We start from the raw sequence: 24,629 nt of genomic DNA, 5'->3' as shown, positions 1-24,629 counted from the left end.
TTGCTGTGTGCGTTGTCATGTACTTGGAGGAGGGGTGGGGGTGAGTATTTGTTGCGGCAGTTAAGGAACCCCTTGGCTGCCCACATTTCTTATTGGAGGGTCTAGGTTCAGTCCTGCTAGGCCCTTGGTTCTAGCTTCCTGCAGGTAGGCACTTTCGGAGCAGCAGCTGATGGCTGAAATAATTTTTTTCTCACCCACTTGGAAGACTGCATTGAGCTCCTAGTTCTCAGCTTCAGCCTGGCCAGGCCCTAGCTGTTGGTTACACTGAAAAATCAGCAAGATTAAACTGACGTAGTTAGTTTCATTGAAGCTGAACACTCACAACATGGCAGTGTTCCTGTGGATCCAGATCCAGGTTCCTGTAGATTTGACATCCTGTACCTAGGCTGTATCCTAGGCTGGTGCCATTCTCTTGCTGCTTTTCTGTAAATCCGGCCCCATTCTCTATTGTTTTTGTTTTGCTTTGTTTTTTACATAGCACTTCCTATTGTATATAACCCTCTTTCAAGTGTAATTTTTTTAAAAAGATTGATTTTGGGCCTGGTGGTGTGGCCTCACGGCTAAAGTCCTCGCCTTGAACGCGTCAAGATCCCATATGGGCACCGGTTCTAATCCCGGCAGCCCCACTTCCCATACAGCTCCCTGCTTGTGGCCTGGGAAAGCAGTAGAGGACAGCCCAAGGCTTTGGGACCCTGCACCCATGTGGGATACCCGGAAGAAGTTCCTGGATCCTGGCTTCGGATTGGCATAGCATCGGCCGTTGCACTCGCTTGGGGAGTGAATCATCGGACAGAAGATCTTCCTCTCTGTCTCTCCTCCTCTCTGTATATCTGACTTTCCAATAAAAATAAATAAATCTTTAAAAAAAATTGATTTTGATTTATTTACTTTTATTGGAAAGTCAGATTTATAGAGTAAAGAAGAGACAAAGACCTTCCATCCGCTGGTTCACTCCCAAAGTGGCCACAGTGGCCAGAGCTGAGCTGATCCAAAGCCAGGAGCTTGTTTCGGGTTTCCCATGTTGGTATAGGGTCTCAAAGCTTTGGGCTGTCCTCTACTGACTTTCCACACCACAAGCAGGGAGCTGGATGGGAAGTGGAGCAGCCAAGATACAAACTGGTGCCCATGTCGGATCCCAGTGTGCAAGGCCGAGGACTTTAGCCACTAGGCTCCTGCGCCAGGCCCTCACATGTAAGTTTCTTAAGTGAAGCTTATGCCTTTATTTTGGTGGCTTCATCCATCCCAGTGGTGTGTGAAGGCAGACTGGATTGTTTTCTAATACCAAAAAGATATACTGCAGCTAACTTTTTCCAAGGTTTGACAGTTGTGGTTGAATTAGTATTGGGGTGGAAAGGCAGAATTTTATTAGACCTTGATCTGGTTCAACCTTCCAGCCCAAATGTTGGCATGGCAGAGCTATTGTAACTTTCTCTTCAGGTTGACTGTGCCTTTAGAGTTTGATGGTATTTGTTCTTTCTCAGCCTAGAAGGTGGCAAGACTGAAATGTTACAGCTCAGTAGAGTTGTTTGTTGGGAAAATATTCTTTTGTCAGATGTGTCGACCTAGCTTGAAGATTAACTTCTTTACTGAGTTAAGCTTTCAGAGAAGAGTGGAAGAATTGGTTTAGGTAGTTATATATATAAATTTTATGAAGTCCTGGTACTTTGGGACTTCAAGTTGGTGAGACCCTCAGTACTCTTTTTGCTGTCCGCCCAATATTGTCTTTTTTGAGACTTACTGATAATTCAAAGAATGAGTCTGAAAGTGATTTTAAAGTTCCTTTTTTCTGATACTGCCCATACTTCTCACAAACCCAGAAGGGTCAGCTCTTGAGTTCCACAGCCAGCGCTCTGCCTTCTGTGCCGAGATCTCTGGGTGGAAGGGCTGGACCACGCAGGTGTGGCGCAGTTCAGGTTGTCCCTCTCTGCCCCCTTTCCCTCACCCTCCCCTTCTCTGCTTTAGCTTCCTGCCACCCCTCCTCGCCTGTACTACCTCTCTAATTCTGTCACCCCTCATTCCCTGTCTTATTTCTAGGCCCTATGGCTAGCTAGGAGGGGTTAATGAGATGAAGGCTTGAAATTAACAGTGGTTCTTACCACTCAAGGTGTGGTGTGCAGGGAGGAAACTCTGTGACATGTGACTATTATGTTCTTTTTCCTAGGATGCCCACAACTGCATTCCTGAGCTGGACAGTGAGACAGCCATGTTTTCTGTCTACGATGGACATGGAGGTAACTTCAGTGAATCACACTGGTGACATTCTAGGACCTTGATTGCAGACTTTAAAGGGCTCCCTGGGTTCTGGCCCTTAGCTGTCATTTCCTGCTTGGTACTGTTTTTTCCTTACTCTGTCATTTTTATTGTATTGGTTAATAATTTTACCAGGCCTTATTTTAATCTACAAAGCTTCATTTTACATTTAGGATTTACCTTTTTTTTTTTTTTTTTTAACCAAAGAACTGAGGGTACAGCATAGGTAAAAACAAGCAGGGGGTATATTAAAATACCTCCCGAAATGTGATGGTATGTAATCTACCTTCTGGTCAGAGCTTTCCAAGCATTGTGCTGAAAAGCTATTTACCCTCTTAATTCTTGAAAAATTAATATCTTGCTTTCTCTATGTGGAAAACACTGCTCTGAGTGACCCAGCCTTTCTTCTAGGGGAGGAAGTTGCATTGTATTGTGCCAAATATCTTCCTGACATCATCAAAGATCAGAAGGCCTACAAGGAAGGCAAACTACAGAAGGTCTGTTTTCTGCTTGTGCGGGCTTTCCTTTGTTTCCAGCTGTGGCTTTTCCTTGCTTTCTGTAGCTGGTTACAGCATAATTACTGTATTTCTTAAGTCTTTACCTGAAATGAGCTTATTACCACTTTTTAAATCTGCCTTATCTACTGTTTTACCTATTAGTGGCTCTTGTGACAGCTCACACTGTATCCCATCTTTGTGCCCAGAATTTCTATGTAGGCCATTCTTTTGGGACCCATGTACTTGCCTTATACTGTTTTGTTTATATTCAGGCTTTAGAAGATGCTTTCTTGGCTATTGATGCCAAACTGACCACTGAGGAAGTCATCAAGGAGCTGGCACAGATTGCAGGGCGACCCACTGAGGATGAGGATGAAAAAGAGAAAGTAGCTGATGAAGATGATGGTGAGTTTGGTATCCCCTTGTTTGAGAAGAAAGCAACATTTTAAAGAACTGTGCATATATTGTTGATCAGATACCTGGGAAGTCCCTGCATTGCTGAGCCCTGTGATGTATACTACCTGTGGTTAGGAAGGAGGGAGGCAGTTAACCTTTGCTGAGTGCCTAGCAAGCATCCTTGGTTGTAGTTGGAAGCATTTGGATAGATATTATCCTTTGTCATTGTGATGGGGTCTTCCTGGTTCTGCTGTACTGATTAGGCCCAACAGCCAGCCATTAAGCCTTGACTTGAGGCCTAGACTAGCAATGGGAGCTCTCTCTTTCCCAGCTAAATCGGGGTTTCCAGCTTAACAATACCAAATGAAGGGCAAGAGGGGATATGGAATAACTAGTGTTCTCTTGATTAAGAAGAAATAGAAATAGAGGAGGTCTGTGGAAGAGTAGGTCCTCTGAACCTAAATGAGTGAGAGGCACCCAGGAGTGATAGGTGGGGCAGGGTCTGTGGGGAAGGCAGAGTTTAGGCTGCAAAGGCATGATGGTAGTTAGGGCGACTGACCCCAGTAAGACCCTGGCTCAGGGCTCTGATTTAGCCTCTTCCCTACAGTGGACAATGAGGAAGCTGCACTGCTGCATGAAGAGGCAACCATGACTATTGAAGAACTGCTGACACGCTACGGGCAGAACTGTCACAAGGGCTCTCCAAACAGCAAATCTGGAGCTGGGACAGGCGAGGAACCAGGGTCCCAGGGCCTCAATGGGGAGACAGGACCCGAGGACCCACCTAGGGAAACTCCTTCACAGGAAAATGGCCCTACATCAAAAGCCCATACAGGGCTTTCCTCCAGCTCGGAACGTGGGACTGAGGCAGGCCAGGTTGGTGAACCTGGCACTCCTACTGGCGAGGCTGGGCCTTCCTGCTCTTCAGCCTCGGACAAGTTGCCTCGAGTTGCTAAGTCCAAGTTCTTTGAGGACAGTGAGGATGAGTCAGATGAGGCGGAGGAGGAAGAGGAAGACAGTGAGGTAAGGGCAAGCAAATGCTGAAGTTACTGAGAGGGCCTGTTTGGTCAGCTCTCTTTTCCTTCTCCTGTCTTGATTTTATCCCCCAGTACTCCACTGTATTCTAAATTTAGGCCTTCTTGAATCCGTCCCAAGTACCACTTAGCCTTAGCCCTCTGACTTTGTCTTTTGTCAATAACATAATCAATTTCTGTCTGTGTCCTAGAGAGAATACAAAAGTAGTTGATGCTACCTTGGGTATTTGGTGTTTCCTTCCCAGGGCAATATATTTTTCTGATCATGCTACCTGGAAGGTACTTCCGGCTGGCAGGCCTGGCCTTGGGGCTTCATGCTGGTGATTACTAAGCCAAGCTCAGGATGAGTCTTAAACTTATCCTCGCCCTCTCCCTTTCCCAGAGCTCGTGATCATGTAGTTGTATCTTTTCGGGTGGTATTCTGAGTCCAAGTTGGGGTGGGGTACAGCAGGTAGCGATCCTAGTCTCAGCAGCCCGGCACCCTCCTTCTGGCAGGAGTGCAGTGAGGAAGAAGATGGCTACAGCAGTGAGGAGGCAAGGAGTGAGGAAGATGAGGATGACACTGAGGAGGCCGAGGAGGAGGAAGAGGAGGAGGAGGAGGAAGAAGAAGAGGAGATGATGGTGCCTGGGATGGAAGGCAAAGAGGAGGTATGTATGTGGGGAGGAGGAGAGGTGAATTCGGACAAGTCAAGAGGCAGCTGCAAACACTTCGATTCTGACAGGCAACACGAGCCCCTTACTATCTTAGTGGGGAAGTTGTAGACAGGAGAGAGTTACTCTACAGGGGAAACTGTGGGGTAAATGTTTTGGGTAGGATTTTTTCAGAAAAGGTTGGGAGCTTGTTGCTGTCTCTGAAAGATAAAGTCTGCCTTCTTCCTGTTTGTTAAAGATGTTTTGGATGCCCCAGGGAGAGAAGAGCACAGGTAACTGTCAGGGGTGTGTCGGTGACAAACTTGTGTCCAGGGACTCCCATGATGTTCCTTTTCTTCTCTTAAGCCTGGCTCTGACAGTGGCACAACAGCAGTGGTGGCTCTGATACGAGGAAAGCAGCTGATCGTGGCCAATGCAGGAGACTCTCGCTGTGTAGTGTCCGAGGCTGGCAAAGCTTTAGACATGTCCTATGACCACAAACCGGAGGATGAAGTGGAGCTAGCACGCATCAAGAATGCTGGTGGCAAAGTTACTATGGATGGGCGAGTCAACGGGGGCCTCAACCTTTCTCGGGCCATTGGTAAGGGCCAGGAAACTACAGTAAAGATGGTTGGGGTCTTGTCCTCTCTCCCTGACTTAGTATCAGACTATATAGCTGTTGTACCTTTCAAAGTACTTCCATCTTTGCTGCCTCTTTGTTTAACATTTCTAGGAAGTAACCCAGAGCACTGTCAGTATTCTCAGGACCGTTAGGGTAGTGAAGACAACAGGGGAGAGAGAGACTTACCTTAAGGCTCAGCAACCTGATGCAGAGGTGAAAATAGAACACACTTGCACTGGGTGATGGGACGTCATGGAGAAAGGAGTGAATGGCAATAGCAAGAAAAACAAGTCTGTGGGAAGCACTAACCCACTGGTCAACCAACCATTCCTTTACTTCAGGAGACCACTTTTACAAGAGAAACAAAAACCTGCCACCTGAGGAACAGATGATCTCAGCCCTTCCTGACATCAAGGTGCTGACTCTGACCGATGACCACGAGTTCATGGTCATTGCCTGTGATGGCATCTGGTGAGCACTGGTGAATGCCCTAGAATGAATGCCTTTTGGGCAGCAATACAACCTAGATAGGAGTAAGCTTGGAGCTGTTGTGGGGATGGAGCCCGGGCAAGTGGCTTGGTACTGCTCTGTCCTGCTAATGAGTAGAGTGTAAAGAGGATTCTATCATTTTTGACTCCAGGAATGTGATGAGCAGCCAGGAAGTTGTAGACTTTATTCAGTCAAAGATAAGCCAACGTGATGAAAATGGGGAGCTTCGGTTACTGTCATCCATTGTGGAAGAGGTGAGTTCCAGGAAGAAGAGGGGAAGCCTGGTCTACATAAACACGGTTCTCCCTTTTTCAGTATCAGTAATTACTGACATACTGAGCCCCCCCCAGAAAGTGCCCCCTCTCATGTCCTGGCTGCCTTTTGCCTCCTGGGTCAGAGTGAGCTGTGCCTGTTCTCATGCCAGGTCCCTTGGAGCAGGGGTAACCCTCTTATGGGACTGCAGGTTCCCCAAAAGGTGTTAAGACCCCAAAGCTAAGCTGTGCCGTCCTTTTTTAGCTGCTGGATCAGTGCCTGGCACCAGACACTTCCGGGGATGGGACAGGGTGTGACAACATGACCTGCATCATCATTTGCTTCAAGCCCCGGAACACGGCAGAGCTCCCGCCCGATAGTGGCAAGCGGAAACTGGAGGAGGTGTTTTCTGCCGAGGGGGGTGAAGAAAATGGCAACAGCGACAAGAAGAAGAAGGCCAAGCGGGACTAGCGGCCACCCCAACCCCCTGCCCACCCGGACTGTTTTCTGAGCCCTCCGGACCCGAGACTGAGTTTTGTCTTTTTCCTTTAGCCTTAGCAGTGGTGTGAGGGGTGCAGGGGAGCCGGTGGCTTGAGCTGAGCCCGGTCCAAAGAGGCTCCCCGCGGCACGGCCGCCCTCCCCGGGCGCTGCGCGGTTCCATGCCTGGGCACGGCAGTGTTGGAGGGAAGGACTGACGGCTCTGGTTTTTACTCTGTGAACACTTTATTTAAGGACATTCTTTTTTATCGGCGGCCCCGTGGTCCCGGCCGCTCGCGCCCACTCTGTTGTACACTTTCAATCAACACTTTTTCAGACTAAAGGCCAAAACCGAATCGTGCCCATGGTGTCCTTCTTTCACTGTCGCCCTACCGGGAGCTTAGTGTGTGCGTGGCCCGGGGAGGGGGGTGGGTGTGCAGCGGGTGTGTGGTGGGGCGGCCCCTGCGCAGCGGCGCCTCCGGGCTCAGCCTCCGCTCCCTGCGACTCCCTGGTTCCTCCGGGACGGGCGGGTTCGCGAGTCTGACTCCGCACGCCGATTGGCTCGTCCACCCGCTCGTCACAATCACTTCCTGGTCACACCGCGACCGCCGCCGTACGTCTCGCGGACTACGCGTCCCGTGCGGCTCTGCGACGGCGGAAGCGGAAGCGAGCACGGAGGTACCAGCTGGTCTCCATGGGGGGGTAGGGGGCTCCATGAATGGAAGAGGCGGCGGCGGCGGGAGCGGCCTGAGCTGGGGGCCGGGGCCAGGGCCGGGGGCTGCCGGCGGCCCGCGCCGCTGCATGGGGGCGGCCCGCGGCCCCTGAGAGGAAGGGCGGGGGGGAGGGGCGGCGCGCCGGGAGGGGCGGGGCCGGGCGACCGCGGCCGGAGGCGCGTCGGGCTGGAGCCGGTCACGATGCCCCGAAGGAAACAGAGCCACCCGCAGCCCGTGAAGTGCGAGGGGGTCAAAGGTCAGGGGTCAGGGACCTGGCGTGGGGAGGGAGGGGGCGGGCTGGGTCAGTGGAGTGCGTGCTGGTCAGGGTGGAGGGGGGCTTTTGAGGGATGGGGCGGGCGGACCGGGCTCCAGCTTCCCGCTGAGGTGATGAGGGTCGCGGGGCAGGGGGTGCCGCCCCTAAGGGAGGATCCACAAGCCCCCTGCCCTCCTCAGTGGACCCCGAGGAGACCCTCGACGAAGGCCCCGGGACCCTGGTCTTGGAGAGTGACTTGCTGCTGGGCCAGGATCTGGAGTTTGAGGAGGAAGAGGAAGAGGAGGAAGGTGACGCTAATAGCGACCGACTCATGGGCTTCGAGAGAGACTCCGAAGGTGGGTCGGGGCTTGGCTAGGATTTGGTGGCCCCTGGGACGAGGGTGGGCCACCTGAGTTTGGCTTGAGGCTGGATCCTGCATGACAGCACCAGGTGACGGGCGCGCCCTCCCTGGGCCAGACCCTTCACCCTCGCCACCTGCCCACCTGCCCGGCCTTGGGCGGTCCTGGGGGCGCCCTGCAAGAACTCCTTACCATGGGTGTGCCCTTCATCATCTCCCTCTGTCTTCTGCCTGCCCCATGAGATAGCTTATTCTAGAAACAGCCCAAAACTGCACATGATTCTAGTAAGCTTAGAGACTTGTGGACGCCCGCAGTCCTTGGGCCATTGTGAGCCGTGGATTCTCCACCCAGTAGGATTGGGTTTGTGGAACAACAGGCTTCATCAGAGCCCGGAGCGTGGCGTGGTCCAGGCAAGTTGGAAGCCTGCTCCTGTTGATCCTGCTTCTTGTGTCCGCCTCCACAGGAGACTCTCTGGGGCCCAGGCCTGGGCTTCCCTACGGGCTGAGCGACGACGAGTCTGGGGGCGGCCGGGCGCTGAGTGCGGACAGTGAAGTGGAGGAGCCAGCCAGGGGGCCAGGGGAGGCCAGGGGTGAGAGGCCAGGCCCAGCCTGCCAGCTGTGTGGGGGGCCCACAGGTGAGGGGCCGTGTTGTGGGGCAGGAGGGCCGGGTGGGGGGCCCCCGCTGCCCCCACGGCTGCTGTACTCATGCCGCCTCTGCGCCTTCGTGTCCCACTACTCGAGCCACCTGAAGCGGCACATGCAGACACACAGCGGGGAGAAGCCGTTCCGCTGTGGTCGCTGCCCCTACGCCTCAGCCCAGCTCGTCAACTTGACACGACATACCCGCACCCACACTGGCGAGAAGCCCTACCGCTGTCCCCACTGCCCCTTTGCCTGCAGCAGCCTGGGCAACCTGAGGCGGCACCAGCGCACCCACACGGGGCCCCCCACCCCTCCCTGCCCGACCTGTGGCTTCCGATGCTGTGCTGTACGACCGACCCGGCCTCCCAGTCCCACAGAGCAGGAGGGGGCGGTACCACGGCGACCTGAAGGTGAAGAGCAAGGGAGCAGAGGGTCTGGGTGGGTGGGCACAGGGGGTGTTTGGATTCTTAGCCCAGTCTCCTTCTCCCCACAGATGCTCTGCTTCTTCCAGATCTGAGCCTTCACGTGCCACCAGGCGGTGCCAGCTTCCTGCCAGACTGTGGGCCATTGCGTGGTGAAGGGGAGGGCCTGTGTGGGACTGGAGCAGAGCCACTGCCAGAGTTGCTGTTCCCATGGACCTGCCGGGGCTGTGGACAAGAGCTGGAGGACGGGGAGGGCAGCCGGCTGGGGGCTGCCCTGTGTGGGCGCTGCATGCGAGGAGAAACTGGAGGGGGTGCCGGCGCAGGGCCCCAGGGTCCCAGTGACAAAGGCTTTGCCTGTAGCCTCTGCCCCTTTGCCACTCACTACCCTAACCACTTGGCACGGCACATGAAGACGCACAGCGGCGAGAAGCCTTTCCGCTGTGCCCGCTGTCCTTATGCCTCAGCTCACCTGGACAATCTGAAGCGGCATCAGCGTGTCCACACAGGGGAGAAGCCCTACAAGTGTCCCCTCTGCCCCTATGCCTGTGGCAACCTGGCCAACCTCAAGCGTCATGGGCGCATCCACTCTGGCGACAAACCTTTTCGGTGTAGCCTGTGCAACTACAGCTGCAACCAGAGCATGAACCTCAAACGCCACATGCTACGGCACACAGGCGAGAAACCCTTCCGCTGTGCTACTTGCGCCTACACCACAGGCCACTGGGACAATTACAAACGCCACCAGAAGGTGCATGGCCACGGGGGGCCGGCAGGGCCTGGCCTCTCTGCCTCAGAGAGCTGGGCCCCACCTCACAGCACCCCCTCTGTTTTGAGCTCTCGGGGTCCACCAGCCTTGGGTGCCACTGGCAGCAGGGCTCTGCATACAGACTCACCCTGAACAAGGGCCTATTCCTCCAGAGCCCTACCAATGAGCCCTGGTTCTCCATACCTTTTCTACCAATGGACCAGAAGTCACCTCTTTCTTCCCCCGCTGGCCAGGGGCTCCACAGACTAACTTAGGCGCTGTATGGACCAGCTCAGACCCCCGCAGGCAGGGGCCCAGATGGACCAAAGGGGCCTTCCCTTGACTGCACTTGATGAGCTCAGTGAGGGGGCCTTGGGGTCACTGCTGGGACCTACTCAGCCTTCCACCTGTTTATTTAACTTATTTCAGTGCTTTATAATAAAGGAAACACTAACAGAGCCTTGTCTATGCTGGATTGGCAATGGCAGGCAGTTTGGCAGCGCCCTTAATGCAGTAGACCTTGCAGTGGAAAGGAAAGCAGGGGCAGAGAGAGGGGAACCAGAGGTAGACAGCAATCCAGCTGAGTTTAATGACAGGGAGCTGGGCCAGACCCTACAGACTTGTGCCCATGTCCTTGGCCCATGTCCCTGGGAAGCCTGAGCAGCCCAGGGTAGCTGTGTCCCTCCGCAAGGCAGGCAGGCCTGGTCCCTCAGACTCTGTGCAAAACACTAAATGCTAATTTGGCATTGTGGGCCAGCTTTGAAAAGGGGAGGGGGGCGATCCTTTGCAGCCAGCCCAGGGGACAAGGAGAGAGGTGTGTTAGGCCCCTGGCCGTGAGAAGGGGAGAAAGAAAAGGACCCCCCCCCCACCCAGTTTGGGGGACACAGGCACAGGGCAAGTTTCTGCAAAGTTCTCGGGTAGAGGGCAGACATCGAAGCAGTGGAGACTACAGATCCTCATCTCCAATGCCCTCGAAGGCGAAATTGCCGTGGACATCACCGGCACCGGCATCCGTGCTGGGACTGCCAATCCCCCGCAAGCTCACCGCACTCAGCTTACTCTGTAACAGAGGCAGGGTGGGGGGGGTCAGAGGGCTGGCACTCACGCACCCCCGGCAAGTGCCAGCCTCACCAGTGTTCTCACTACTCACTGAGAGTTTGACCACGGACTCCCGGCTGGCGTCGGGCGACTCCTGTGGGAACAGGAGGCAGATGCATCAGACTGCGGCCAGGACAGCGAGGTTGGAAGCAGGCATGCCAACCAGGGCTGCTACTTACCAGCAGTGGAGGGGATTTCACCGCTTGCTGACTATCTGAGCGTCTCAGGGTGCCCCCCACCCGTCGGCGGAGCATCTAGGGATACAGACAGATGCAGATGAGGGCAGGGCCTTGGCCTTAAGAAGCCCCACTGCTTCCCTACCCTCTCTGGGCTGCCACGCCTATCCCAGGTTTGCCTGGCCTACCTTTCGAATACTGCCGCCTGACTTCTTCACCATCAGCTCGTCTACCATGGACTGTAGGCAGATGCTCATCATGATGGCCTGAGGGCAACAGGAGAGTTCAGGCTGACCCCCAAGGCCTGGGCTCTCACACACGGAGGCCTAGAGGCCCTGGATGGGGGCACCTAAGGGGTTCCAGAAGAGGTCTGAGGGTCAGCTCACACCTGGGGGCTGGTGATGGTGACCCACTGCAGCCGATCCTTGCTCATGAGGTATTCAAAAGCCAGTTCCAGGCGCACCTCGCCTCGGCCCCGCCCAGGGCTGCTTGTGCCTCCACTGGGCAATGGCACCTGGAGGAGGAAGGAGAGTTACCTGGCTGGATTCGTCCCGAACCACTGTAGCTCAAGGTTTGGCTGGCCCCGCCCTCCAGAAGGCTACTCTTGCCAGTCACCCCAACTCACAGAGGAGGTGACCCGCCAGCAGCGCATGCGGGTGACCCGGAAGGAGCCTTCTCGGAGCTGTTGGCCAGGCAGGCGGAGCTGGAGGCTGAGCTCGCTGTTGCCTGCGCTCACCACCACGGGACAGTCCTTCTCTGGGAAGTCAGCCACACAGGCATCAAAGCGCAAGTAGCCATAATGTCGCAACGTCTGGGCCAGCCGCAGGAACTGGAAAATGGCCACCAAGTGAGCAGCTTAGGAGGGAGCAGGACAGTCAGGAGATGGCAACCCCCTTAGAGGGAGCCCGAGGCAGAGCGCACCTCCTTCTTGGAGACTTTCTCTTGCAGAGACTTAAGCTGCCGGTGCTGCTCCTTGGTGACCAGGATCCACCCACGCTCGATGTCCGACACGGTCTACAGCAGAACAGACCGAGGTTCCCAGTCAGCACGCTCAGAAAGTGTCCGGAGTTCTCTCTGGACAGCCTGACCTTAGCCCCCTACTTGCTTGCAATGGGTCCTTGACCTTATCTGCTCACAAAGTAGGGGAGAGCAGAAGTTGTGTCACAGCCCTAACAGTACTCTAGAATGTCCTCAACAGCCGGACAGATGTGAGTTTTCCTGGGACAGTGGAATCATCTTCAGGGGAAGGGTTCTGAGGCAGCACCACCAAGCTCACCTGAGCATAAAGCAGGTTCAGGCCAACCCGGTTCTCCATGACATCGTCATCATAGGCAGAGTCCCAGTAACTGTGAGGCCAAGGGGTGGAGAGGGGTAATGCACTAAGCTGGGGTAAGGCAAGAGGCAGGACTGGAAATGGGCTCCACAGGCAATGTGGAGCGCTAATGGATGCATGGTGGGAGGAGGCTCACGAGGCCCAGCGGAAACGGCCAGCACTACTCCCTTTTCTGTCTCAGTGTATGTCCCTTTAACCCAATCTGGCACACTCCCCCTCCTCCAGGTCCAGCCCTGACCTCTTCCTTAGCACAATCTTATACTCTTGACTCCGAAGACTGGTAACAGATACGTAAGGCAGCTCAAACTCTTGCAGCTTGCGCACAACTGTGAATTACAAGGGAGAAAAGGCAAATGTCCCAAGCCTCCGGAAGCAGTGCCCTGAGGCCACAAGGGACGGGGCAATGGCAGCAGGCTCAGGGCTGCTGGGAGCACAGGGCAGCAGTCCAGGACAGGGACACTCACAAGACATGGCTCCATCCTCTTTTTCTCGAACTAGGAAGAGACTAAAGTAGCCAATCAAGTCATCTGGAAGATCTAGCTTTGCAGCCACAGCCTGGGGACAGGAACAAGGGTTTCAGTCACCCTCAAAGTGGAGGCCTGGAGCAGGGGGGAAGGGTCGTACAAAACAAGCAGCTCACCTCCAGGACGTCCTCAGTCTGGTCAGAAGTTAGCACATTAACCACCACTTTCTGCCCATTGCTGAGCAGCACCTCCAAGGAGACCTCCTCCGTGGGCACCTGCTGGGTCTCCTGTGGAGTCGGGCAACGCAGCCTTGTTAGCACATGCATAGAGTCTGGGGGGACGCTTCCCCCAAGGCTCCATGTCTACACCCCTCTCCAGTCTTAGTTCTCAGCCACGTAAATCCAGACTGGGTTTCCCTTAACTCCCATCAGTCAAGAAGTGTCATTCCAAACAATAACAGCAACAACAAAAAGTTGCCAGAAAGTCTCCTCTTAGAGCCCTGTCATTGTCCTGTGAGGATCTTCCCTTGAATCAGGATCTCAGCCCAAGCCTTACCTGCTGAGCACGACGTAAGAAACTATTGAAGGTCTCACTGCTCCCAAGCAGTGGGTCTTGTCGAACTGTGGGGACGAGAGAATAATGTTCTTGTACCTCAAGAGGCACTCCTGCTCCCCCAGACTTCCTCTTTAGTAGGTGTCCCCCCTCCGGCCCCATTTCCTGGGCTGATGGTAGCCTGCCACATCCCCAGCTGGCCTCACCTCACTCACTGTTTGCATTAATTCTTCACCTGCCCCACCCTTGGCTGCCATCTAGTTGGGTCCAGTCTACAGAACCAGGGAAATAACAAGGATGTTAATCTAAAGCAGGTCGGACACAAATTAAGTTCTCCCCACCAATCTAAGTTGCTTTCCGTCTAGCTTTATGCAATTAATCTCTGAGATGTTAGTACCCAAATTGCTTTGCCAGAACAGACAGTTCCGCATGCTTGCAGTCTAGTCACTTTGCTCATTAAGTAACAGATCCAGTAAAGAGGTTTCCCAGATCTGGAAACGAACGGAGGACCTTCTCTAGGACCAGCAGTTTTTCAAGTCTTTCCCCATTAAGTCTTCAGGCTAAAAAGTTCCCTCCGACCACTCACCAGCTTGCATGTACTTCTCTAACTGCTCTCTCCTCTGTTCTACCTCAGCAGGTGTCAGAGAGAACAGCTTCTTTGGGGGGAATGCAGGAAGCACATTGGCCCCATACTCCTTCCGAAGCTATTTAGAGAAAGAGATAAACCCTTCGCATAAACATAGGCAATGAGAAGAAGTGATGGAGACTCAATTCCCTTCCCTCGGTGACTGCTCCCCTCTCTACCCTGGTGTCTGGGAAGCAGCACCCTTGGTGGAGGGAGCTTCTCAGGGGCTCAGGGACAGGGCAGCTATCTTATGCAGAGGGCAGAAGGCAGCCCCTCCATGCAACGTGGGGGGTTCCACTGGGCCAAGCACCCCTTGTTTTTCTAACGCTCCCCAGAAGCAAAGGGGCTTGATGATGGGAGATGTTAAGCACACACACGGTTAGTGAAGCACTAGCTAAGTCAGGGCTGCATATTGAGAGCCCTGAGCAAGGCCCTTTGCAGATCTGCGAACCCCATTCGTGGTGGCAGAACTTGGGTGGGCCCTCAGGAGATTAGGTCCTTGGCTCCAGACAGCAAGATTAATTATCATCTATGGATCCCAGACTCTACTGAGTTAAACACATGGAGCTCGCAATTGGCTGAGGAAGGCACAGAAACCCCAACATCAGATATGTTAGTGATCATTGGGAAGGAGCCAGGGGGCACACAGGGACATGGGTGGGTGGCTTGTGGAAGCGGGGGGTATAGAATTAGAAGCTGCAGCACAGACAGGAGGGGTGCATGGTGGCAGTCAGATGAGCAGACTCCGTGCAAGGGTCGAAGCTGAAAAGGGTGCTCAACAGGACAGAGAACCGGGAAGGAGGAAGTGAGCAGTGGGGGAGGAGGTGCTGGGGCTGACAGGGAGTTTCCCCGGAAGCGTCAGAGGGGTAGATAAAGCACTCCACCTTCCCCTGTGGCAGTGATTAAAGGCTACAGCGCAAGGGGAGCTGCAATGAAGGGGAGAGGGAGATATTGGTCCCCAAAGGTAGGAATGGGCAGATCGCTGTTCCAAGGCAGGCGTGCAAGTCCCACCTGCTCGTGCAGCCCCAGGAGCTGGCTGTAGCGCACCCGACAGTGCAGGACTCCATTCACGTGGATGTTATAGGCCTAAGGACACAAAAGCAGGCAAGGATAGTTTTAGGGTCAGCATCCAGGCTCACTCCTTGGCCGGAAGTGGCCTGACACTGCTCGGTCTGAGCAAAGCGCAGAGAACTCCGGCGCCTGTGTACCTCCAGGACCAGGTCCCGAGGCAGATGCACCAGTAGGGAGCGAACTAAGCCTCCTTACGCAGCCATCTCCCCTCCCAAGAGGCCAGGAATGCCGAGGCCTAGCCTGGGGAAAGGCCACCGGCCGAACAAAAGGCCTGCAGGTGCTACGACGACCTCTGTATCAATCTGAGTACTGACATCAGCTTCCAGCGAGGCCGTCGGGGGTCAGCGGCTCAGCGGCTCAGGAGCAAGCCCTGCGGTGGCGGCCAGGGTCCTTGCAAGCTGCCCGGAGAGGGCTCGGCCCGTTATCCCCGCCCCTGCCCGGCCGGGCTCCGGCCGCTCCTCACCACGTAGGCGGAGCCGCCGCTGTCCCCGCTGCGGGACTCGGTTTCAGGAATGGAAAAGTGCATGTTCCCAGCGGCAGGGCCCGGCCGGGTTCCGGGCTTTGACGGTCGCAGCGGCTCTGCACGTTCGTCTCCGATACTCAGCGAGAGCCCGCAGCTTCACTCGCCATTTTGGGCGCCTGAGGTCCAAAGTGGGAAGGCTGTTGGACGTCGACTCTCTGGGAGCCGTACCCCGGGCATGCCGGGAACTGTAGTCTTAAAAAGCAGGAGGATCCTTTAAGGACGGTTAGACCACAGGGAAGATGTCTCTCTCCGCAACCCGTATTCCGGGGCGGTGCCCAATGCACGTCGGGAATTGTAGTCCTCGTGGGGTTGCACGGTGTCTTCGTCGGCGTCTCGGCCTCCAGCCCAGGTGGCGCTGTAGTCTTGGTGACCGCGGAGCAAGTTCCTGGGACGGCCCAGTGACCCGGCGGGCGGAGCTTAGGTAGGAGTACGATGGCTGCTGTGGCTGTGGCTGTTCGCGAGGGTGAGTGAGGAGCCTGGAGCTCCGCCGGGCACGCGGGCCGACCAGCTCCGGAGGTGTCGCTGGGCCTAGAGCTCCTTGGGGCCTTCTCGTTCTCGTCCCGCCGGCACGCGGGACTCTGGTGTACTCGTGTCGGGCGCATTCCCGCACTGCGCACCGGCGGGGGCGAGAAGATGGGTGACCCCGCCTTCGTCCCTCCCTCGCCACCCCACGTCTTGGCTTTGATCCTGCCGCGCAGTGCGTCCCCACGCGGGTCCCTGGCTTGCCGGCGCCAGGCGCCGGAGCCGTGGTCATGCCCAGCCGGCAGCCGGCCGCCTCCGGCCCAAGCGCCGCCAGGCCCTCCCGCAGCCTCTCTGGCTCACTCTGCGCCCTGTTTTCTGATACAGACTCGGGATCCGGCATGAAAACGGAGCTCTCTGCTCGGCCTGGGGTAGGTGAGCCTTGTCCTGCCCCACCGCCTGTCCTGGGCTCGCTGGGGAGAGCTGTGCCCGGCTCATAGAGCCCCAACTCCACCCCGGTTCGGTCGTTCCGGACAGCTGCGGGAGCTGTCAGATCTGCCGCCCCCTGACGGCCGGCGTCTGCGGCTCGGGACTCCCTTGGGGGAATTAGGGAGGCTTGGGAACTTCGCCTTGTGGGAATTTTGTAAGCGTCCCTAGTGCTTCCACGTCTTTGTGTGTCCCAGGCCGGGGGGAAGGAGATGACCCAAGAAGAGAAGCTGCAGCTTCGGAAGGAAAAGAAACAGCAGAAAAAGAAACGGAAAGAAGAAAAGGGCACTGCAACAGAAGCTGCTCCTGCAGCATGTCCAGGTGCCGGGGTCTTTATGCCAAAGGGCTGGGGGTGTGGAGCCTGCTGGCAGGAGGTGTGGTGGGGGGTAAGGGAGAAGCCAAACCAGCTGGCACGGGGCGGGGGACGGGGGTGGGGGGCAGACATAAACAGGGAGAGAAGCTTTGGCCAGGGGACAGATAGCTCTGGCCTTAGCCACATCTCTTCCTTGTACCTTTAGTAGTCCCAGCCAGAGAGCCACCAGGACCTGGCACTGCTGGTGAGAAAGGCCCAGCTTGCCGGAGCAAGGCTGAGCTGCGCGCTGAGCGCCGGGCCAAGCAGGAGGCCGAGCGGGCCCTGAAGCAGGCAAGGAAGGGGGAGTCAGGAGGGCAGTCTGCCCAGGCCTCGCCCAGCGTGGCTGCGGAAGCTGCTTCAGGTAACTTGGGTGCAAAACCCACATGCCCCCGACTCCCAGGACTACTGGCAGTCAAATAGCTTTCTTCCCCCCTGAGGCCTCACCTCTGAAGGCAGAGGTCACAGTGTTGCCCTCTACCCCATTCTGCTCCTGTTTCTTCCTGTTCTCCCTGCACTCCCCCACTTGCTTTTTCCTCGATGATGCCCCTAATACCGGAAGAACAGATTTCCCATTTCCAAACCTACCTGGTTGTTACGTTGTAGGAGTAAAGCGACTCACTGAGCACATCCAGGTGGATGACCCTGTCCCTCTGAGAAGGCTTGCAAGAAAACCGGAGCGACAGCAGGTGCGCAGCAGGGAGCTCCCGGGGAGATGGGCCACATCCTGGGGAGATGGCTCACAGCAGGGAGATCCCAGGCAGATGGGCCGCAGCAGAGAGCTGAGGGGGAGAAATGGGCCGCAGCAGGGAGCTTGGGGGGGGGGGGAGGGATGGGCCACAGCAGGGGTGGCAGGGGTGGACCCTGCAACCTAAGGCCAGCAAAGTTATGTGGGCTGCTGGAGCAACCACAGGGACAATTCAAAATCCCCTACCTCTATAGCAGATGAATTTTTTAAGTTGATCATTTTGGGAGGTCTGAATGAGTTTGGGGCCAAGTTGGGAGGACCCTGGAGAAGGATGGATATTGCGGTGAACAGAGTGGCATTGGTCACGTTGTTGGCAACCTCCTTCCTGATCTGTTCCCCTCTTCCGGCAAGGTTCCAATTCGAAAGGATTATGGCTCCAAAGTCAGTCTCTTCTCCCACCTGCCCCAGTACAGCAGACGTAACTCCCTGACCCAGTACATGAGGTAGGAGACCACAAAACCATCACCTCTGTTAAGTCTTGGGGGGTGTTGGTCTGGCAGTTGGAAGTCTAGGCACGGGGGCGTGTGTGCTGGTGAAGGACGGCCCTCTCACCGGGGCAGGTGGGCAGTGCGTGCTCAAGCCCCCTTGCAAAGCCTGTGACACCGCCATCCCATCAGCATCCCATCCTCTGTGATCCACCCAGCCATGGTGCGGCTCGGCCTGCGCTACTCCCAGGGCCTCATCGGCGGCTCCAACGCCCGCTGCATCGCCCTGCTCCGGGCCCTACAGCAGGTAGGCCTGTCCTTCTCTCCCATCTCCCCTGCACCCACACACGCCCTCCCTCGCCCGGGGTGGTCTCTGGGGCCCCCTCAGGACTGTCCTCCTCTGTGAGGCTGGGCCCCAGCTGGGTCAGGGGGCTGTCTGCTCATGAACCTGTGTGCCATCCAGGTGATCGAGGATTACATGACACCGCCCAGTGAGGAGCTCTGCAGGGACCTGGTGGCGAAGCTTAAGCCTTACATCAGGTGAGGACAGGCCATGCCAGGACACACCCACCTCACTCACCTGGCCTTCTCCTCTATTTTCATTTTCCTGTTCTTTGAAGCAGTGTTTCACAGTGTGTAAGTCTGTTACACTACAGTGTCTTGTAAGGTTCCCAAGGCTACTTTAGAAAGTCTGTGGAAAGTGAAATTGGCCATAAGCTTCTTTTGGCATTACAGCCTTTCGAACACACATGGTGCATGTGAGAGAAGTTCAGAAAGGACATGGGACCTGAAAGGCATGGGTTCCACACGTTTGCCACTAAAGTAAGTCTAGCTTTACATTGTATCTTTTTTTTGTAGCTTCCTGACTCAGTGCCGCCCCCTGTCGGCCAGCATGTACAACGCCATCAAGTTCCTCAACAAGGAGATCACCGGTGTGAGCAGCACCAAGCGGGAAGAGGAGGTGATGAGTGGGAAGGGTGCAGTGAGCAGACATGCCAAGGACACACCCTGGCTGCTCTGGGCTTCAGGTTGAGGGTGTGCCTGGGTGCTTTGACTCCTGTTCTTCTGTGTCCTTTGAGCTCACCTTGAGTGCCCAGCAGGACAGTCCAGAGAGAAAAGGTGTCCACCTCTTGGTCCCTGAGTGTCGTGCGCCCTCCATTTAGGCCAAGGCAGAACTCCGGGCAGCGATTGATCGGTATGTGCAAGAGAAGATTGTGCTGGCCGCACAGGCAATCGTGCGCTTAGCCTCCAAGAAGATCAGCAATGGAGATGTGATCCTGGTGTATGGATGGTACGGTGCAGACTTGGCGAGAGAGCTGGGGAGGTGGGGTCCCACCCTGCCCTTGGCAGTGAGCTGGCATCTGGGAGGGATCTTCACAGAGGGTTCCTCCTCTCGCTGCAGCTCCTCCCTGGTATCGCGGATCCTTCAGGAGGCCTGGAGTGAGGGCCGGCAGTTTCGGGTGGTGGTGGTGGACAGCCGGCCCCGGCTGGAGGGAAGGCACATGCTGCGCTTTCTGGTCCGTGCCGGAGTCCCCGCCTCGTACCTGCTCATTTCTGCAGCTTCTTACGTCCTCCCAGAGGTGAGGGCAGAGGGAAGGACTCTGAAATTAGAGAGAAAAAGACTCTGGGATTACAGGCAGTCCTACCTCCCTAGGGTTACGGTTACTTAGAAGTGTCAGGATGATGTAGCCAGGTGTATGTTTGGCAGAAGTACCTGCAACTTGCTGTGTCGCACCGTGTCACTCTCAACAAGAAGATTATATTAAGCTAGTAGTCACCAGCAGAGAATGGGACAAAAGTCACTCAAATTCTGTGGGAGGTTGCTGGGCCCACGGCCGGCGGTTCTCCGAAGAGAGCCTTCTTTCTGCTCTCCAGGGCTTCACTGTGCACTGATGGCTTGTTTGTCTTCTGCTTCCTCACTCCAAATCGAACAGGTTTCTAAGGTGCTATTGGGAGCTCACGCACTCCTGGCCAACGGGTCCGTGATGTCACGGGTGGGGACAGCCCAGCTGGCCCTGGTGGCTCGAGCCCATAACGTGCCAGTGCTGGTCTGTTGTGAAACCTACAAGTTCTGTGAACGTGTGCAGACTGATGCCTTTGTCTCCAACGAGCTAGGTAAGGGTTGGGCTGAGGGGGACAGAAAAAAGCTTCCAGGACACTGAGAACATTAGAGGGAGAGAGAGGGTTACACCGCTGCTAATTCTAGAAGGACATGATGGGTGCACCTCCCGTTCCAGATGACCCTGATGACCTGCAGTGTGAGCGGGGCGATCATGTGGCCCTGGCTGACTGGCAGAGCCAACCATCCCTACGGTTGTTGAATCTCGTCTATGACGTCACTCCACCTGAGCTCGTGGATCTGGTGATCACGGAGCTGGGCATGATCCCTTGCAGTTCAGTTCCTGTCGTCCTGCGAGTCAAGAGCAGTGACCAGTGATGGGGAAATGACCTCAATAAATGACATACACCCTCAGCCTTGGCAGCTCTCTGGCCCCTCTATCTTACCGTCTACGCCACATAAGGAAGGCATGCACATTGCCTAACCTCTCTCTCATTTTAAAAGATTGATTGATTTCAAAGGCAGGGTGGCAGAGAGCAGGAAATCTTCCATCTGCTGGCTGACTTGCCAGATGCCCATAACGGTGGGGCTGGGGCTGACCAAAGCCAAGAACCGTGAGCTCCATCCAGGTCTCCCACATGGTGAGGGGCAGGGACCCGAACACTTGGCCCATCATTTACCATCTTATACGTGCATTACAGAGGTGAATGGAAAACAGGGTAGGCAGGACGCCACCAGGCACTCTAGTATCGGATGTGGGCATCCCAAGCAATGGCTTAATGTGCCATACTGTCGCTGTCCTGCAGCGATGGACTTGGTGCACGGAGCCAATAATAACACGCATGGACTACTGACTGATGATCAATAGCCAAAGTTTATTAGTGGCAACAGACTTTACACACTGAGGGGCGTATAGGATTAGGGTGGAGGTATTTAGCTCATCAACAAACCCATCAACTGTTTCTATGCTTTTCTTTGGAAGTCCTTTTGTCTTGTATATTCCACCAAGTGTTCTCATACACATACTTTCCACTCCACTGTTCTTATACAAATGATATGCCATCAGGTGTACAGAAGGTAGCCATTCGTTTGTTCTCATGCAAAAGATATTCAGTCACACAAAAGACACCCATTCTGTTTATCATACAAATATTGTCCAAGTGTAATCCTGTGCTTGCTGACCCTCTAGGGTCACAATGTCCTCCTACACCATACTATGACACCCATTCCTTCCTAGCCTCTCCTGTCCCCAGCCACTTAACCTCAGACCTCTGTGGAGACTCCAGGCAGGTGCTGCAGGCTGAGGGAGGGTCAGTGTGGTGACCAGAAGCTATCCAAAGCAGCAGTCACTTTACTGAGCATCTCACATGCCAGACATTTGGGAGGAAATCAACTCTGACATAAAGGAGACCTTGTAGACGAGAGAACAGGCAAAGAGAGGCAAAGTCACCCAGGGGAGCACTTAACGCTGAGGTTAAGATTAGTGCCCACATTAGCTCAGGCAGCAGGTCACCCAGGTGCTTTGTTTTTAAGTTTTATTTTATTTTTATTTGAAAGTCAGATATACAGAGAGGAAGAGCTTCTGTCCACTGATCACTCCCCAAGCAGCCGCAACAGCAGGAGCTGAGCCAATCCAAAGCCAGGAGCCCAGAGCCTCTTCTGGATCTCTCACGTGGGTGCAGGGTTCCAAGACTTTGGGCCGTCCTCTACTGCTTTCCCAGGTCACAAACAGAGAGCTGATGGGAAATGGGGCTGCTGGGACTAGAACCAGCACATGGAAGGCGATGGCTAGCTGCTAGGCCACCACACTGGGCCCAATAATAGGCACTTTTTATACAGATTCGGTACCCTGGGTATCCGTTCTGCATGCCTGTCAGGAGCACTTAACGTAGCAAGATGGACAAATGGGGTATTAAGGTTGAGGTAAGCTGTATTTATTGGAAGTAACCAAGGTTGACAACACTGGGTCTAGCCGACTGCTGAAAACTTCGCTGGTGAAGGTCTTGACGATAATTAGTTTAATATTAGGGAAAGGATGGAAGGCAGATAAGCAGGAGAGATGGCTCCAGCACAAAGAGGGTGCCTTGAAAGTGAGTGGCCATGGCCCAGCGCGGTAGATTAGCAGCTAAAGTCCTTGTCTTGAACATGCTGGGATTCTATATGGGCACCAGTTCTAATCCTGTTGCCCCGCTTCCCATCCAGCTCGTTGCTTATGGCCTGGGTAAACAGTCAAGAATAGCCCAAAGCTTTGGGATCCTGCATCCGCATGAGAGACCTGGAAGAGGCTCTGGGCTCCTGGCTTTGGATCGGCCATTGCAGCCGCTTAGTGAATCAATGGACGGAAGATCTTCTCTGTCTCTCCTCCTCTCTATATCTGACTGTCCAAATTAAAAAAAAAAAAAAGAGTGGGCCTAGCGTGATAGCATAGCAGCTAAAGTGCTCTCCTTCAATGCGCCAGGATCCTATATGGGCGCCGGTTTTAATCCTGGCTGCTCCACTTCCCATCCAGCTGCCTGCTTGTGGCCTGGGAAAGCAGTCAAGGAATGTCCAAAGCCTTGGGACCCTGTACCCACGTGGGAGACATGGAAAAATCTCCTGGTTTCAAATTGGCTCAACTCCATCCATTGCAGCTGCTTGGGGAATGAACCATCAGATGGAAGATTTTCTTCCCTGTCTCTCCTCGTCTCTGTATATCTGCCTTTCCAATAAAAAATAAATCTTAAAAAAAAAAAAAAAAAGAGTGAGTGGCCAGTTTCCAAGTGGCAAGTGTGAGGTTTAATGTTTAGACAAAGCTGCAAAGGTAGACTGAGTTCACCACTGGTTAGCTAAAACTCAAAGTTGAGGTGCCAGTGCTAACCTAGCAGGTTAAGCCACTGTGATGCCAGCATCCTATACTGGGCGCTGGTTTATGTCACAGCTGTTCCATTTCCATTCCAGCTTTGTGCTGATGGTCTGGGAAAGCAGCAACCAACGGCCCAAGTCCTGGGGCTCTTGCACCCACATGACAGACCTGGATAAAGCTCCAGTCTTGGCTTCAGACCCAGCTGTGGTCATTACAACTGTCTTGGGAGTTAACCATGGGTAGAAGATCTCGCTCTCTGTAAACCCACCTTTCAAATAAAATACATCTGATATAAATGGAAATTAAAGGGGGCCCAGCGCTTTAGTGCAGCATTCCATAGGGGTGCCAGCTCACGTCCCAGGTTCTTTGCTTATGAACCAGCCTGAGAAAGCAGGGGAGGACGCCCTAGGGCCTCGGAAGCCTGCATGCATGGGGGAGACCTGGAAGCAGCAGCTCCTGGCTCCCAGATTTGGTTCTACTCAGCTCTGGCCAGTGTGGCCATGTAGAGAGTGAACCAGCAGCTGGAAAACCTCTGTAAAAATCTGCCTATTAAATAAAAAGTCATTTTTTAAAACTTTGAGAAATATGACCTAGCATGGTAGCCTAGTGGCTAAAGTCCTCGCCTTGAACACGCTGGGATCCCATATGGGCTCCAGTTCTAATCCCAAAAGCCCTGCTTATGGCCTGGGAAAGTGGTTGAGTACGGGCCAAAACCTTGGGACTCTGCACCCACATGGGAGACCCGGAAGAGGCTCCTGACTTCTGGCTTTGGATCAGCTCAGTTCAGCCACTGAGGTCACTTGGGGAGTGAATCAGTGGAGGGAAGATATTCCTTTTTGTCTCTCCTTTCTATATATCTGAAGTTCCAAGAAAAAACATTAAAAAAAAAAAAACCAGAAAAAAAAATCTTTGAGAAATAGAGTTCCTGGTTCACGTCTCAGGGACCTGTAACAGTGGAGGCACCCCTAGCTGAAGCTGGGACCCCAGTCACTGGGCCATCACCTGCAGCCTGCTGGGGTCAGTGTCAGCAGGAAGCCAGAACTGGGAGCTCACCCAGAGAACCCAAGCACGCCAGTGTGAGGTGGAGCTGTTTTAACTGCCATGCCAAGCACTTCCAAGAGTTGTTTGAAGATCTTTTTTTTTGAAAGGCAGATCAGATTGATGAAGAAAGGAGAGGCCACAATGGCAGGTGCTGAGCCGAAGCTGGAGCCTCTTCCAGATCTCTCACGCGGCTGCAGGATCCCAAGGCTGTGGGCCGTCCTCTACTGCTTTCCCAGTGGAGCAGCCAGGACACAAGTCAGAGCCCATATAGGATCCTGGCGCTTTCGAGGGGAGGACTTAGCCACTGAGCCAGCTGCCCCCAAGGGTATCAGGCTGAAGCTTCCGAAGCAGCACAAAGGAAACTGCAGTCCTCATCACAGACACAACAATTACCACGATGCACCACACAGGATTTTCCTTTTTTAAAAAGATTATTTGAAAGAGTTACAGCAAGATGGAGAGATCTTCCACGCACTGGTTCACTCTTTACATGGCTGTTACAGTAAGAGCTGAAGCTAAACCAAGTCACAGCCAGAAGCTCCATGACTTCCTCCAAGGGAGGCAGGGCCCAAACATCTGGGCCATCTCTGGCTGTTTT

At 54.6% G+C, this 24,629-nt stretch overlaps 4 protein-coding genes across 13 annotated transcripts in view; 3 read left to right on the top strand and 1 right to left on the bottom strand.

Annotated features, from left to right (window-relative positions):
• The window catches only part of PPM1G (protein phosphatase, Mg2+/Mn2+ dependent 1G), a 30,315-nt gene extending 23,312 nt beyond the window's left edge, over positions 1–7,003 (top strand). The window contains exons 2-10 of the mRNA XM_040992984.1: positions 2,162–2,231; positions 2,662–2,747; positions 3,020–3,152; positions 3,751–4,166; positions 4,673–4,825; positions 5,174–5,408; positions 5,771–5,900; positions 6,070–6,172; positions 6,435–7,003. Coding sequence (XP_040848918.1) covers positions 2,162–2,231; positions 2,662–2,747; positions 3,020–3,152; positions 3,751–4,166; positions 4,673–4,825; positions 5,174–5,408; positions 5,771–5,900; positions 6,070–6,172; positions 6,435–6,641 — 1,533 coding nt within the window. The 3' untranslated portion in view covers positions 6,642–7,003. The remainder of the gene's footprint in view (positions 1–2,161; positions 2,232–2,661; positions 2,748–3,019; positions 3,153–3,750; positions 4,167–4,672; positions 4,826–5,173; positions 5,409–5,770; positions 5,901–6,069; positions 6,173–6,434) is intronic.
• A 520-nt stretch (positions 7,004–7,523) lies between these two features.
• On the top strand, positions 7,524–10,238 carry ZNF513 (zinc finger protein 513). The gene is made up of 4 exons (XM_040992971.1): positions 7,524–7,616; positions 7,814–7,969; positions 8,436–9,023; positions 9,107–10,238. The coding sequence occupies exons 1-4, from the start codon at positions 7,562–7,564 to the stop codon at positions 9,931–9,933; spliced, it is 1,626 nt and encodes a 541-aa protein (XP_040848905.1). The 5' UTR covers positions 7,524–7,561; the 3' UTR covers positions 9,934–10,238.
• Positions 10,239–10,345: 107 nt separating this feature from the next.
• Positions 10,346–15,813, bottom strand: SNX17 (sorting nexin 17). 3 transcript variants are annotated; one of them, XM_040992981.1, is made up of 15 exons: positions 15,563–15,813; positions 15,076–15,114; positions 13,990–14,107; positions 13,407–13,471; positions 13,028–13,138; positions 12,852–12,942; positions 12,626–12,713; positions 12,331–12,400; positions 11,976–12,068; positions 11,680–11,883; positions 11,443–11,568; positions 11,243–11,320; positions 11,058–11,132; positions 10,931–10,972; positions 10,346–10,840 (listed from the first exon to the last, which is right to left on the bottom strand). In XM_040992981.1, the coding sequence occupies exons 1-15, from the start codon at positions 15,623–15,625 to the stop codon at positions 10,727–10,729; spliced, it is 1,377 nt and encodes a 458-aa protein (XP_040848915.1). In that variant the 5' UTR covers positions 15,626–15,813; the 3' UTR covers positions 10,346–10,726. The 3 variants fall into 3 exon arrangements, with proteins under 3 accessions (XP_040848915.1, XP_040848914.1, XP_040848916.1); XM_040992980.1 differs by having other exon boundaries at positions 15,040–15,114; positions 15,563–15,811; XM_040992982.1 differs by lacking the exon at positions 15,076–15,114 and having other exon boundaries at positions 15,563–15,812.
• A 225-nt stretch (positions 15,814–16,038) lies between these two features.
• EIF2B4 (eukaryotic translation initiation factor 2B subunit delta) lies at positions 16,039–20,562 on the top strand. Of its 8 annotated transcripts, none has more exons than XM_040992977.1 (13): positions 16,040–16,085; positions 16,469–16,512; positions 16,765–16,882; positions 17,089–17,280; positions 17,523–17,605; positions 18,016–18,107; positions 18,282–18,396; positions 18,553–18,629; positions 18,948–19,050; positions 19,253–19,380; positions 19,492–19,669; positions 20,024–20,204; positions 20,327–20,562. In XM_040992977.1, exons 1-13 carry the CDS (start codon positions 16,055–16,057, stop codon positions 20,524–20,526), a joined length of 1,542 nt encoding a protein of 513 aa, XP_040848911.1. In that variant the 5' UTR covers positions 16,040–16,054; the 3' UTR covers positions 20,527–20,562. The 8 variants fall into 8 exon arrangements, with proteins under 8 accessions (XP_040848908.1, XP_040848907.1, XP_040848906.1 ...); XM_040992976.1 differs by having other exon boundaries at positions 16,765–16,888; XM_040992975.1 differs by having other exon boundaries at positions 16,765–16,888; positions 17,086–17,280.
• The last annotated feature ends 4,067 nt before the right edge of the window (positions 20,563–24,629 follow it).

Source organism: Ochotona curzoniae, unplaced genomic scaffold, assembly GCF_017591425.1.
Source record: "Ochotona curzoniae isolate NIBS_2020 unplaced genomic scaffold, NIBS_Ocur_1.0 contig_883, whole genome shotgun sequence".
NCBI classification, from domain to species: Eukaryota; Metazoa; Chordata; class Mammalia; order Lagomorpha; family Ochotonidae; genus Ochotona; species Ochotona curzoniae.
The sequence above is the reverse complement of the archived record's forward strand: the minus strand, read 5'-3'. Positions and strand labels throughout refer to the sequence as shown.

Bases quoted from the DNA above. Each gene is read 5' to 3' on its own strand.
- ZNF513 (XM_040992971.1), top strand. From the start codon at position 7,562: ATGCCCCGAAGGAAACAGAGCCACCCGCAGCCCGTGAAGTGCGAGGGG. The intron at 7,970-8,435 runs GTGGGTCGGGGC...CCGCCTCCACAG, and splicing joins CTTCGAGAGAGACTCCGAAG to GAGACTCTCTGGGGCCCAGG. The intron at 9,024-9,106 runs GTGAAGAGCAAG...TTCTCCCCACAG, and splicing joins GGTACCACGGCGACCTGAAG to ATGCTCTGCTTCTTCCAGAT.
- SNX17 (XM_040992980.1), bottom strand. From the start codon at position 15,625: ATGCACTTTTCCATTCCTGAAACCGAGTCCCGCAGCGGGGACAGCGGC. The intron at 13,139-13,406 runs GTAAGGCTTGGG...CCGACTCCACAG, and splicing joins TCTTACGTCGTGCTCAGCAG to GAGACCCAGCAGGTGCCCAC. The intron at 10,841-10,930 runs GTGAGTAGTGAG...CCTCTGTTACAG, and splicing joins AGTCCGTGGTCAAACTCTCA to AGTAAGCTGAGTGCGGTGAG.
- EIF2B4 (XM_040992972.1), top strand. From the start codon at position 16,375: ATGCCCAGCCGGCAGCCGGCCGCCTCCGGCCCAAGCGCCGCCAGGCCC. The intron at 17,281-17,522 runs GTAACTTGGGTG...GTTACGTTGTAG, and splicing joins GGCTGCGGAAGCTGCTTCAG to GAGTAAAGCGACTCACTGAG. The intron at 18,397-18,552 runs GTAGGCCTGTCC...TGTGCCATCCAG, and splicing joins TGCTCCGGGCCCTACAGCAG to GTGATCGAGGATTACATGAC.